General features: G+C 44.3%; 1 protein-coding gene across 1 annotated transcript in view; it reads left to right on the forward strand.

Annotated features, from left to right (window-relative positions):
- Positions 1-7,534, forward strand: part of LOC139057938 (uncharacterized) — a 113,386-nt gene extending 105,852 nt beyond the window's left edge. The window contains exons 13-14 of the mRNA XM_070536745.1: positions 1,909-2,034; positions 7,298-7,534. Coding sequence (XP_070392846.1) covers positions 1,909-2,034; positions 7,298-7,495 — 324 coding nt within the window. The 3' untranslated portion in view covers positions 7,496-7,534. The remainder of the gene's footprint in view (positions 1-1,908; positions 2,035-7,297) is intronic.
- Positions 7,535-15,018: the final 7,484 nt, after the last annotated feature.

A 15,018-nucleotide genomic window follows, 5' to 3' on the forward strand; every position in this document is an offset into this window, starting at 1 on the left:
CGTCCAGCGGGCCAGGGCCGTTGCCGGGCATCTCGAAAGATTTTCCTCGGTTGATGGACCCCTGGCAGCCTAGCCCCGGGCACCAACATCAGCAACCGTTGGACAAATAAAGTTTATTCCTATCCTATCCTATCCCGTTATGCGCACTTTTCTTACAGCACTTACTCCCTTGTTTTGACTGCATTTCCATTCTCTGTTCCGAAGAGTGCACTTATGTTTAATTTATATATCGCAGAAAAAAAGTCGCAGTCATAAGTAAGGCTCGTGCACATTTACCGTCGTGGACACTGCGAGCTGTTTTAAGGGCTAGTATACCGTTACGACGTCCAAACACAATAATCCGCAAGTAAATTGCATAGGTGTGGCTTCATGAGGACCACAATATCTAGTTATAATTTTCGAAACAACCACCGCCGTTTACTAGTGGTTACGTCTCTGCATTGCTGGGCTGTTGTCTGCTCTATCTTGATCGCGGCGGTCACATATTTTAGTGAGGGAGAAGCGCAAAACGCGCTTGTACTACGATTTAGTTGCACGATAAAGCACCTTATGTGCGTAAATTATTCTGTTGTCCCCGCTATGGGAAGTTTATTAATGAGATCGAGATTTTCCTATGCACCTAAAAACCCAGGATTTATTTTCATTTCAGGAAAAAGAACAAGTTGGACCGCAATTGACGGTCTACTTGAAGTCAATGAAAGACAACGTCTTCTTGTACGACCTGATGAGGTCAGATCGGGGTGCATGAACCACATGATTTATCGAGAGGTACGCGCGTAGCGACACACTTGGTCGACGTTACCAAGATGTTGAATCGCTTGAATTTTGTCAAACGTAATCATCAACATCCTATTCATCATCGTGGCAGTAATCGTCACAGTCACACAATGGTTCCAGCAGCGCATGCATATTTACCTGTGGGGCACATATCCTGCGATGCATACCCGGTAAATCCGAAAACCCCATGCCGCACTGACGTCTACACTGGGCCGTCTTCAGAATTGGTCCACGGAAGAGGTAGAAACTGCTCAAAGAGCAACACCAAAAGCGACATATATATATTTTTTATTTGTCGACAACGCTTTTACGGACACATGTTGCAAACTTTATGGAGATAGAGTACTGCTCTTCTGCCGATTAGTGCTGTGGTACTTGCAAAGGCGGTCAACAATTGGAATTATTAGAGTGCTGATTACCGCCGGACATCTGTGCCCTTTATATAATATATTGGGCTACGTTTTGTTATAATCTTTCATTTTATTTTGTTGGGAAAAATCATGAATATTAGGGAATATATACCAATCTCTTAGAACGCTGTTAGAACTCAGGTAACGGCTTGTCCCTGCATTGTAGAACGGGACAACTCCCAGAATTGCGCGTTTCCGCTCGTATATATTAGAGTGTTTCAGTTGAACATTTACGCTCAGACCGCCATGCGCTCGCAACTGCCCAAAAACCGCTCCGCGGGAACGCGTGTGCGCTTGCGCACAACGCTAGTGCCGGCATGTGCAACAAAGATTGGTTCGCGCTCGACTTACAAAGCCGAGCGTTTTGCTCGATCATTTTGCATCCGAATTGATAGTGGGCCGCCTGCGTCTCAGAACGACGCGGTTATCAGGTGCCAAATCTACGCGGTTCTCTGCAGTGCCTTAGCGCGTGAAATCTGAGCGGAGCGTATGCGGTGCTCAACTTAAAGTGTCCATTCGTGCTTTTTAGGGAGTGGTGCGAATTTTATTGCACGATCCCTACCGAAACATCGTATGTCCCTTGTTCAGTAATCCTGTTTGTTATTACACGATTTGTATTGGAACAAAAAGAACTATGAGAGAGGATATGTCAGATTTTGTGCTAGGGCTGTCAGATCTGTGCTGCACAAGTTCCACAAATTATTGTCTCCTTCCACAATAGGCCTGCTCTCGGACTGCCTACAACAACTCGTTCTACGAAGACAGGGCGTTCCAGGCCCGCGTTGCGTACGACGTCGGAGCAGAATTGGTCTTCACCTATGACAGCCCTATTAACCTGCGTACCAAGGTGAGACAATCCAATCATGCCCAAACAGCACGCATGGTAACACTGAGTTCAACTTTTCAGATCATGTCTACTCGCATTAATGTGTGAGAAATTATCAATTTGTTGGCAATCACGTGGCAGTAAAAATGAACATTACTCATTCCCTGTGCACCTGTTTTTTGTTAAGGTTTGGAACAAAGGTTCTCGTTACATAATTTTAGAATGTAAGAGTGAGAACGGTAGTGCTAAACTGAAACAGAGGAGAAGTTGTTAGATAGCTAGTGAACGAGTGATTTGTTGTGTAAATACGTGTGGTTCTGTACTGCCTCTTCATGCAGCAAAAGAGAAATTTGGTAAAGATTGACGCCAGTGACCGCTTCTATTAATATGATCCTTTATAGCGCAACTCTTGCAGACTTTCCTGACCGTAGCTGTGGTCATGCCTCTTTATATATATATATATATATATATATATATATATATATATATATATATATATACCCGCCGTGGTTGCTCTGTGGCTATGGTGTTGGGCTGCTGAGCACGAGGTCGCGGGATCGAATCCCGGCCACGGCGGCCGCATTTCGATGGGGGCGAAATGCGAAAACACCCGTGTGCTTAGATTTAGGTGCACGTTAAAGAACCCCAGGTGGTCAAAATTTCCGGAGTCCTCCACTACGGCCTGCCTCATAATCAGAAAGTGGTTTTGGCACGTAAAACCCCAAATAATATTTATTATTATTATATATATACATATATATATACCAGAAAAAAAGCAGTTCTGGGTCCGGGTAAATATTCACAGTGAAGTAGACGCGCGTATGAAGCGGTTTATTGACGTTTCGGCCGGGGTCCGTCCGAAATTCTGATGAAGGCCGGACCCCGGCCGAAACGTCAATAAACCGCTTCATACGCGCGTCTACTTCACTGTATATATGTATGTATGTATATATATATATATATATATATATATATATATATATATATATATACCGTAGGGGGAATTACTTGTACTTCGTAATTGAATTAAAAAATGGCTGTGGCTTAGGTAAGGTTAAGCCCAGGATGCGAAGCATACTAGCCTTTATTTTAGTTGTTGAACCACTGTTTAGCCTGGTGAACTGCTGTTGCTTTGCTATATTTGGTTCGGCTAGACGAAGAAACAACTCATGCAATACTGCTTCGCCTTCAAGAGTGGAACGCGACAGCGTTCCCGTCGACCCGCCAAGGGGTGTAAGACAATGGGCTACAGGGCAGCGACTACGCGCCCCGCATTGGACGCGGTGAGCGTCGAGCAAAGCAGCGTTCGGCGCGGCAACGAAATGTGCGCCTGAGCAAGAGACGCACGCCTTAGAAACAGCTCGTTTCTAAGGCAACACCGCATTCACTAGAGGCGCTTTTATACCGCTTTGAAGCATCGTACTCGTGGCTCAGTGGTAGCGTCTCCGTCCCACACTCCGGAGACCCTGGTTCGATTCCCACCCAGCCCGTCTTGCAAGAGTTGAGCCAAAGCCACTTCTCCTCTGTCGTGACGTCACGGTGTCACGTGGTTTCATGGCGACACCGCCGCGCCTGAGGAGCTGGGTTGAGCCCTCGTAATATGCTTCGCATAATAATAAATAATTGATGAATTCGTCATAATTAAAGTGGGTGAGGCAAGTTTTCTCAGGCTTGAAACGACCCCCTGCCTTCGCATCACGTATGCGATGCTCTGACCAACTAAGCTACCACGGAGCCGTTTTTCCTGGGTGTTTACGTTTTACTACTAGAACTAACCATGGTAGTGTTAGCCAGAAGCCGCCACTCAGAAATCTTGGCGGCTGATGTGGAACATCCTTTCTGCCCCTGGCGTCGCGAGTACATCATCCTTTTGGGTGATGGCAACTGATCAATAAACCTACGCATGCTACCTGAAGGCATCAATGTTGCCGTGTTCGGGACCCTCATTATGTGATGAACGAGAAGAAGGGTGCTTAATTAAGGGGCCCGATTTTTATTAATCATATCATAAGAAGCCAACAAACAAAGGTGCGCAGGACAGCGTAGGGTAAAAAAGCGCGTACTACTCAATACCTGGATTAAATAAACATTAAACAATGATAGTTAAAGTGAATGAAAAAATTAACTTGCCGTAGGTGGGGTACACTCCCACGTCTTCGCTTTACGAGTGGCGCAGCTGGCTAACTCTCCCGATGTTAGTTTTAGTGGTAAAACATAAATACCGAAGAAAGTTGATGGGAAAGCTCAATTGGTTAGACCATCATGCACGTAATGCGAAGTCGTAAGATTGTTCTGCACCTGCGTCAAGTGGCCCTTTCATGCACCTTAGTTGTCCTTGAATTTATATTTGTTTTATTCACTTAGTAACTACAAGTTTTTCCCATATGTTGTATTTTGGTGTATTCGTTCGTTTTTTTATTTTTTTTTATTTATTACATACTGCCAGCCTGGATGTCAGGCTTTAGGCAGGAGTGGGGTACATAACAATACAGCATGTAGGAATACAATGTACATTTGGTCCAGCAAGTACGGCATGAGAAGAACCCACATAAGCCATACAAAGCGGAGTACAAACAATATGCCACGACAATGTGAAGTAACGTTAGCTATTGCGGAATGCGCTCAAGAAAGAAGACACCGTCAAACACTCAACCACATTGGCAGGTAGGTTATTCCATGTACGAATTGTGCTCGGGAAAAATGAGGCTTTGAATGTATTTGTTCTGCACAAGAACTCGCTCACCTTCTTTGAATGAAAGGAACGGGTTTGTCGCTGGGTAATTGAATGAAAATAGGCATTTTTATTTATTCCAAGTTGGTTATGGTAAATTAAGTAGAACATTTTTAGTTTGTCCTGGTGTCGTCTTACCTGTAGGGTCTCTAAATTGGCTGTTTGGAAAAGTGCTGATGGGGATTTTTTCCAACTATAACAATTATATATGAACCTGACGCATTTGCGTTGGACATTTTCAAGTTTGGTAATATTGCACTTTGTGTGTGGATCCCAAACGATTGCTGCATATTCTAGAATTGATCTAATGAAAGTTTTGTACGCGAGTAGTCTAATTTCTGTGGAGGATTTACTAAGGGTTCTTCTTAAATATCCAAGTTGTTTCATTGCATTATTTACGGTGTACGTTATGTGGTCATTCCATTTCAAATCTGATGTAATTATTACTCCTAAGTATTTGTATTTTGTAACCTGAGACAACGCGTTGTTATCGATGGTGTAGCGGAACGTCAAAGGATTAACTTTACGTGTCACAGTCATAGCTACTGTTTTTTTATAATTAATGCACATTTGCCAAGTTGAGCACCAGGTTTGAATTTTAAGTAAAGACATATTTAACAATTCCTGATCGTCGTTGCACAAAATCTCATGGTAAAGTATACAATCATCGGCAAACAGACGTATTTTAACTGATATATTGGCTGCAATATCATTTATAAATACCAAGAAGAGTAATGGTCCCAGGACGGAGCCCTGAGGAACACCGGACTCTACAGGGGCTTATGATGTGATTAACAAAAATTGGGCCCCTTGGTTACCCCCCTTTCTTCTCACACACACACACACACACCCATATATATATATATATATATATATATATATATATATATATATATATATATATATATATATATATATATATATATATATATATATATATATATATATATATACATATATATATACAAAGATTATGCGATGGAAAGCATGAAGCGGATTATAAAAAAATGTAAGCTGAAAGCGTATATCGAGCACCTGCTCTGCGTAACAAAAAATTTGTTCCTACATTAAACGTGATCATACGTGCGCTTCCACGCATCTTTAAAACGTACCAATCTGTTATTGAAATTGGGAAGTATGCTTATTACATTCGTTGATTTAATTTTGTTTCTGATTTACACGCACTGCATGCGCCTAAGAGTTCTTGGGTAATTCAGCAGAATTGGCATGTTCTAGTGTACGTCTCCTACATGCAACATGTACGGGTCCTACAACAACATAAAACAATCTCAGCTCACGCACATCTCCAAAGCTCACCGATCTGTCAAGAAAATGGTTAATTCTATTTGATTAATTATTTCATTTCATTCACTTTCCTTGATTCAACGTTCAGCATGTGGCACTGACGGTGCGGCCTCATTCTTTGCCAGTCTTCCAGTTTTGGCGGTTCGGACCGTGACGCAGGAGGTGGAAAAATCCTGAGCGTTGCTAAACACGTCGCGTACTTTTCTGGGCGTACATCTGTCAGCATCAAATTGTTCGCATCACCGTTACCTCTCTCGAATTTAGGTCCCCGCTTCACGTAGGCTTCGCTTCGTATAGATATCGACATGTGCTGTGCAGTATACCTTTCTACATACTCGCGCAGTGCATCCACAACCGGCACCAAATACGGTCACAACGAGAAATGTACGCCTTCAAGGAAGTAATTCCGTTATGCATGCGAAGATTTCATTGTTTCCTTCTCAGGTGTTGTGTTCGTCTCGACGGTCGCTTCCTACATAGGTAAAGTGGGCCCATCGCGCAAATGAAATAATGAAAATGCGGACAATATTGGACACGCTGCCATAGGAACTGAATCCATACACGAGGCAGTGTTCGCCGATGTAGCGTTGGTCACCTGTATCACGTGGCGAGGGGTCCCGCCTCTGGCAACGTTGCCGGTCAGGCACATGTTCGATAAGCTTCAAACCGCGATGCAGATGAATGTGTGTGTTGCGGCGATGCCAAATGACACAAGGCTTTCTGCGATCAGCGAATAATGTGAATTTTTTTTTTCGTGCAGTTACAACTAAAATTGGAGTCATCATCCGTCTGTGCATGTATAGCATTGAACTGAAATGTTTCAATGAAGTTAGTTCCTATTATAGGGCTGTGAATACTCACCGTTGGCTGGTGCAACTGAAACAATGTTCTGCACTACGAACTTCGCTGTCCTCTGAACATTAGTCTGTGTAACTGCACACTTTGGCGGCCATTGCTATGCTGTTGAACACCTATTAAGGCTCGTTGGCAGATAGCATGAAAACAATACCTACGGAGCAGTTTTATGAATATATGGCTCTTATCGTCTATCATATCATATGCTTGCAATCGCAAAGCGTTGCAATTACGCACTTGCTGCTGTCACGGACCCACTTCTCAGGGTTAGAAGTGAAGCGCTTTTTTCGTAAATGCGTAACGTAATTTATTATCGTGCTCAGCTATAAGGCACTCGACTTGACACAGACAGTGACCTCTTACGAGTTGATGTCTCGGGGATGTTCAATGCAGCTCTGCAAAGCCAAGGCGAACGCGACGAACGTGAAATACACCTTGGCTGCTGCGGACATCCAGCTGGAGGACGCCAATGGTACCTGCGGCTACGGGCCATTCCCTCGGCTCTACATGCTCAAGAAGCTGGCGGAGTTCTTTGCTTTTAATTACACGTCTGCCGGTAGGGAGGGAGCGTGCAGGGCGGTCACCTATTAATACACGCTCAATTGTTGCTGTCTGCTCATGGGCATAGAACAAAAAAAAAGCATTCTGTGTAAATAAGCTGGGTGAAATTCTACATTTTTTTTCTGTCCTTTCTATTGTTGTGGCAAAAAATCTGCCGCGTATGCGGGATATGGGGGTTTAGCATCATGGTGCATGCAGAAAATCCACCGGTTTATCTACCGGTGGTGTATTCTCTGCATCATGTAGAGAATGATGTATTCTCTACATCATTAATATGACTTAACGTTTTCGCGACTGCCCCACCGAATAGATTTTCGTCTTTTTATATAGTACTACTATTTGATATGTTTGTCAGACTTATCCTGTTGCATATGTAAATAAAGTGGATGGTATTTCGGTAAAGATTCCGTTTGACCGCAGTTTACAAAAAAAAATAAGTTATTTTTATCTGGCATTTCCATTTAAGCCAGTTTCAATTTTCCGGAGCCCACTGCATCTATAGTACTGTTTGTACAGATGTTCTAGATATGCCTTTCACACACTCCCATTATCACTAATAGAGCCATGACTACGTCTTCACCATTCTCGCCGTTATGTCTCTATTGGTACAAGGAATCTACGCTAAAATGTTCGCCAGTTAACACAGATCCACGAATACATTTTTTTTTGTCGGCAGCATTGCAAGAATAGCTCAAGAACATTATACGCAGATAATGTCAACGTTTAATATATGCGATCCTTGCGAAATACTCAAGCATAGTACATCGTGTAAAAGTAAAAACATGTAAATAAGGGCACCTCTTTTACCCTCAACATGCATGAAGTGTTTATAATAGTTGTACAGCCTGCCAGTCCTGTCGATAACTAGGGAATCAGCCTAGATACACTTTAGCTAAAATTAACGTAACGAGTGCACAGATTGAAATTTCTTCCGCTCAGCCCTTATTTGGCGGTCGTTTAAGGTGAGTGTCACAATTGATGGGGTTCCAGGATACATGCTTCCTGGAGCTTGGTTCTGAAACAACGGGAACTACAGGAAACCAGGACGACGTAGGCATCGGAGTGGTACTTCCACCGTTTACGTGCAGTATTTGGCTGCACACAGTATAGCTGCTACTAGAGGGATCTCTGGCGCTGATATCGCTGGGAGGTGGAAGCAAGGCGGTTTAGTCGGCATAGTACTTATGGGTAGTACGTAGATTTGCCTAAACTTCGTTCTTCTGGCTTCAAGTGACTATGTAACTTGGCAAATCAATAATTTTCAGTAAAATATTTCGTATTGAATTCAATATCTCGCAATATATATATATATATATATATATATATATGTACGCATGCGCTTGGCTTACCGTGCTTATAAAAGATGGGAAAACTTGTAAATGAGATAAAGCCTATAAAATACTGCCCCAGGAACACTTTGGGTCACAACCACAAAGATTACGTAAATGGGTGCACTATCCGTCGATGGCAATGTAAGGTAACCATTACTAGGCCATTGTTATCTGCCGTCATCTTTGTAAGAAACTTCGTAGTCGACGGCCTCTGTCTTCCTATTTCGGAGATGCAGCAAGATGCCGTCCAGAAGAAAGCAGGGAGGGATGATGAGCATAACACAAGTCACAACCTACATTGAAGCGCACAGAGAGCGCTGAAGTACGTTATAAAAATTTATTTCGGGTTGTAAGTAACTTCGACTTGTGCGTTTTACTGCTACACTGTGAAATATAGCGCACGACTGAAGGTATAAACAGTCACTCTGATGAGCATTTATGCATTTGCGGTCCTTTCATTAAGAAACCATTTAGTCCGTCTAGCAAGCCTCACAAAGCCAACGCTGGTGGGAATGAGGGTGTTGTAGGTGATTGCTTTGACAAAGTGTTCTTTATCCCTAAGGCTGGTAAACAGTATGTGGACTATCGGCACCATCAAATTGTAGGGTTCTCACTGACGCTTTCTTTTGGCGTATTGCCTCACGAGAAAGGTAAATAGTCGCATGATGATGGAATATATTCATTCTGAGCATTTAAGTGGTCTAGAAATTTGCTAATCGCAATCGGTTTGTTTTAAAAAATATATCAGAAGATCTTTCCAAAATTTTGATAATAATTAACGCCCCAATAAGTAATCATTGACTTGTGACAATGCATGTTCCCTCATGGGTTTGATGTCAGCACGAAATCAGTGTTGCGTTCAACCAACGTGGAAGTTGTATTTGTGAGTAAGACGCCTGTCTAAACCACTTCGCAATATTTTACGAATACATGAAACCATGGCGCATAATTTAATGTTTCCTTAGGCTGGTTCTTTAAAAATGAATATGTGCAAATGCGAATATCAAGTTATTTATGTTGCATGTCTATAAATCGTATGTTTTTCCTTATACAAAAGTTGGACTAAATACACGCCCAATACCAACATATGCTGGTTCCATACGATCATGCAACCATGCCTTAAAAATTACACGCTCGAAGTTAAAGCAAGACATTAGTTAAACCATCGTAGCTAAGGAAACCTTCCATTTCTGGCATTGTTGCTCTAAAAAAATGCGCAATTGTTCTTCTGTTCACCTGTCTTGTGTGTTTCCTTCTTTGTCCTTTGTTGTTTGTGCGGTTACATGATGCATTCGAATATCAACCACCAACTATCCCGCCCATCCCTGTTGAAAATAATCCACGCAATTTTCCATTCCTTAGGTGTTCTTTCTTACAATGTCAGTGGTTTTGCGAGTGGCACACGCATGGCACAGTGAGCAGGAGGAGTTAGGAGCTTTTTGCGGTGGCCATATGTTAATGCCGTATCTAGATTATTTGCACCTAAATCTGCTGTTGATTGATTCATTGGAATCGGTTTCGCGAATAGAGTGCAAATAGCCTTGTGCCTTGTGGCCAGAGCCCAGTAGCCAAAGCCAGTAGCCTTGTGGGCATTACACTAGGTTCACTAGTGAGAGGTTAATATAGGAAAAAAAAATTGTCGACGACAACGACTGCCACCCTGACGGCCAAACTATTATTGAAGGACTCCTAAGAGGAGCGAAGAGGCCCTTTGCGCAGCCCAGGGGGAAGGGGTTGCGGCCCTTAGGAAGATGCCGCTGTAGCGGACGCAGACTAAGGAATAATGACGCGTGTTTATGCTACTACAGAGGCAAAACATAAGTAACGCAAGACACCTGCTACATTTTATATTTGCGGTTATTCCTTAGTGTGTTGACAGAACAGATAATCTAATACTGCATTTAAATAGGTTAGCTGTCCGCCACAACATCCTTTATATTCATATTTACTGAAACGGGACAATGTATGGTAAACATCAGGCGTATAGCTTAAGCATCCGAAGAAAATAAAGAAATATCAAAATGGGAACAGGGCCCCTACAACGTAAAACTAGTCCAATATATTTTTATTACAATCTTCTAACGTCAAATTTACGTAACCACTGATGCAAGCATCTGGCGGTGACCCGCAGCGTTGCCTGCCTGAACAGCCCAATCAAATGGTCTCGTCGTTTACAGGAACTCACTTTTGTTTGCTTACAAAACGATAAACATTGCCTACGTTGAGCGTTTTTTTTTGTCATATAATTGGCTGGCAAGAGGCGAGAAGCACGCTCAAGTGGAGAGGGTTTGGTGGGAATGAGCCAGTGCAGTGAAATTAGGTGAGCGGATGAAAAAGGAGGTGCCGGCGTCTGCAAATTGTCCGCTTTCCCTTACTTAGTTTGTGGTGGGTTGTATAAAATCTTGGTGGCTTGCAACGCACTGTTAAATATTCCACAAAAATGGATCCCCAACAAATAAGAGTTCGCACAGCGATGTTATATACACGCCGAAAGGGCTCGATAACGTTACATGGTCACGCAGCAAGTTTTGGTATATGCAACTAAACTCATGCTCTCCGGCAGGTGCGAATAACCATTGCGTGAGCGATCGGCATCGGCCATATGCTATTTATTTCGGAACTGGGCTATTCAGAAAAAAAATCCCTGTTATTTTTTAGATATATTAATAACTTCCCCCTCTGGCTTAGCTATTTCCCCTGTTTACACTGAAGACACTGATATCTTTTCGCATCATTATGATTATGCGGCTCTCGTACCTAACCTTCAAGCTGACTTAAACTCTCTAGAAGAGTGGTGCGCTTCTAATAGGCTATTTACTAATCCATTCAAAACTAGTTTTATGCTGTTTCATACGCCCTACAAAAAACTGCTAACTACTTCTATGTAAACTATACGCCTCGAAACCTCTCTACTCAGGAGATCATGCTACTCATAATGAAAATCTGTACCAAAAGTCGCAGTTATGCTGACAGACCCAGCATCTGTTGCGATCACAAATTATCAGACAGCCACACCAAATAAGATGTGGTAGTATTATCGGCCGTAGAAACGTGCAAACATTCGGATACTAAATAAATTGACAAACATGGTATCACGCACGCACTAACAAACATAAAAACATCTCATTCAATGACAGCGGATACGCACTGTCCGAACGCTGGCGCGAGGAAGACGTCGGCAAGAGCGAGCGAATTGACCTCCGAGCTGCCGCTCACTTGAACGCGAACTACGCGGCTAGAACACAGCGCACGTAAAGCCATCAGACCTCGGTGCGTCTAGACTGTGTTCCGCCTTCATGATGATTTTTATTATAGAGATCGGGCGGCCGCACTCAGCCTCCGTAGTCTATCCACCCACCCCGTTGCCTTGCATGCGATGTACGACAGCGCGCGTGAGCTAACCATCCTCGACTCACATTCAACCTCTTTCACTGGCACTTCTAGCATACGGTGCGCTGCCGCACTCTTGTCGCACATAGGAAACATCACGGCGACGGCGTCGACGACGACGGCGAAAACGCGCTTGGAGTATTATTGTAATTGCTATCGCAATAATATGTGTTCCAGTTGCCCCAGTCCAAGCTATCTGATTGCGATCGAACCCCATACAGTCCGTCGTCTTGGCCTGAATCCGAAGCAAAAGAATAAAAGCCCCTTTCTTAAAGATAGACGGTTGGACGCGAAGCTTTGCCCCTATGCAAACTGAATCAAATTGAAAGTCCGAAGCCAACGACCACGCAACGAGCCCAAGAAACGCTGAGCGATCTGATGTTTTGCATATGTGATTTGATTGCCTGTTAAGGATGGCATTTTTTGAACGTTGATGTTGAATGAAGGCACATTTCGTTAATTTGTGTAGCCTTTGTTTTAGATAATGTAGCCGTTGGTTACACGCACACAGTGACAATTTCAAGAACGTATCTACACTTGCACACTATTGCTGTGTGTTCACTGTTATAGACGGTCAGAGGCACTGCCATCGTAAGACAGCCTGCTTGCAAACGTGAGATCAATGCAGGAAAGGCGTTGCGTCATTGGGTCTCAATAACATCTACAGTTTCAACGGGTAGCGATCTAGCCTGAAACTTGCGTTGCATTCGCCGTGCTTTTTCGCCACATGGGTGCAATGTCACCGCACATGAGGATGAGCGCACAGTGTGGCTTTAAGGTCTTCATCTTTTCCTGCCAGGAACATTTCGGCGTCACAACGAGACGTGTTGGGTATGCTGTACACGCTGACTATCGGAAGACCAGTAAGGATCTCGACTGCACAAGCATCTCCCAAATGGCTTCTGCATGCCGTTGCCGATACACGGGGTTGGCCTTACGGACACGATCACGCTCACGCTTACGTTCGCGTACGGCCGCCTGTTGTTCTGTCGTGTGCTGCACCCACGGCCTACCCATGGTGACGGCTGGCAATGCATTGCGTCATGCACGTAATGCAATGCAGAGATACACAGTTCGTCTGGTTAGCGTGGCGTTCAGCCATACTTCTTTAAGAAAGGCCGTGGTATCCTAAGACGGGCCCGTGTTCACGCGCACTTGCTGTCTCCGATAAGCACAGAAGCTCAGTTCATCGCGACAGGGGTGGCGACCTGCCTAGCAGACGCAACTTGCACTTTTATTAAACGTTGTGCGCATGCGATACCCTTCAGCTCATCGTTTCGCGCTGGTATTAGGCACTGACCGGCCATCCAGTCAAGGCAGGCGCGGCACTGCGAATGTAAACGGTAGTTTTCTACGCATATGCGTAAGTTAGCTTCCCTGCAGTGCATTTTCGGCGCTCATGGACGAATCAGTGAGGCATCGAAAGCTTCGCTTCAAAGTTCACCAATGATTGCGATACTCCCTAACGCGAAATTTGATCGCAGCTCTGCACGTCTTTTCATTTCTAGATACATTTGATGGCACGGGTGGTGCACTGTAAGCGGTAAGTAGAGTGGCGCGACGGCCTCAACTGGGAAACGTGAGAGGCAGCGCGTGGATGACGCGTGGGTGCGATTCTTAGCAGCCGCCGCAGACGAACCTCAGCTAATGCAGCGTTTTGTTTCTACATACGGTATCAGTCGACGCGCTGACCGCATGCCATTGGTGAATAGACGAAGGCGCGCTTCCCTGGCGCCATCTCATAGCGGCCATCGCCGCAGAGCCCGTCTTGCGTGGCACAACGCTTCCCTTCTCACCCTTTCGCTATACTCGCCCCCTCCGCTTTTCATGTTACGCTTTCTCCGTAGTCTCCTCCTGGGCTTTCCTCCTCGCGCTCTCTCCACTTTGGCCGCATTTCGTTCCCCGATGCACTCCGCTTTCCCTCTTTCATCTTTCGCTGCACTCGTTCGCTCGGTAACGAGGGACGCAGAGGGACCCCGAGGCACGCCGACGCTGAACGTAGGAGTGCGCGCCTAGGAGCTGCGCTTTAAAAACAGTTACTGCGCAGTGGTGTGCCAGAAGGCAAAGTGATTGTACAATTATTTTTCAATTTCCACTAAATGGCGCGGGCCGTTGAGTTCAATATTGCTGAATACTTCAGTATGCAGAGGACTTATTTTTAAATATCATGTCATGCAGGCTGTTCAAAAGGAATTAGAAATTTAGAAATTTCTTATTGGCAAATAACAGCATAGCGCTACTGAAAGAGAATATCAATTTCTGTAAAAAAAATATGGCTCTAGCGCTTTTGCAACACTCGCAAAGTCATTTGTTTTCATATCCCCTGGTTTACTTCTCGTTGTTACAACTATAATTGGTCTCCAGTGCAGCAAGTTCACAAGGTTAAGTACAAAGGCTTGTACGTTGATTACGACACGTTCTGGAAGTGTCGATTAGCTCTTGTTTGAGAGCAATTAAGAAACCTTGGACATTTACGATACTCAGTGAAATCATATTGCCCTTTACATCTACGAAAAGACATTCTAAATTCTTCTGCGTATTGCACACCGCGGTACGGCATTTTTCACTTCTATTCTCTGTACAGCAGACTAGCGTGACAATGTTGACAATGACTATGAAGTGTATTGATGTGAAAGCGTCAAATGGCCCATCGAGCGAAGAAGCTGGCGGCGTCTTTAGCAGCAGCCAAATGGCACCTAGATTCCCACAGGCTACGACGCTGCGAGCATGCTTGGACGGAGCAGAGCGGTCGAGAGGGAACACCTGCTGCCGTAGTAGTGCGCCAGGTGTTGCGTGAAGTGAGAGGGCGCCACGCGATTGTCGTCGGCGCAT

Source organism: Dermacentor albipictus, chromosome 3 (genome assembly GCF_038994185.2).
Source record: "Dermacentor albipictus isolate Rhodes 1998 colony chromosome 3, USDA_Dalb.pri_finalv2, whole genome shotgun sequence".
In the NCBI taxonomy this organism is placed as follows: Eukaryota; Metazoa; Arthropoda; class Arachnida; order Ixodida; family Ixodidae; genus Dermacentor; species Dermacentor albipictus.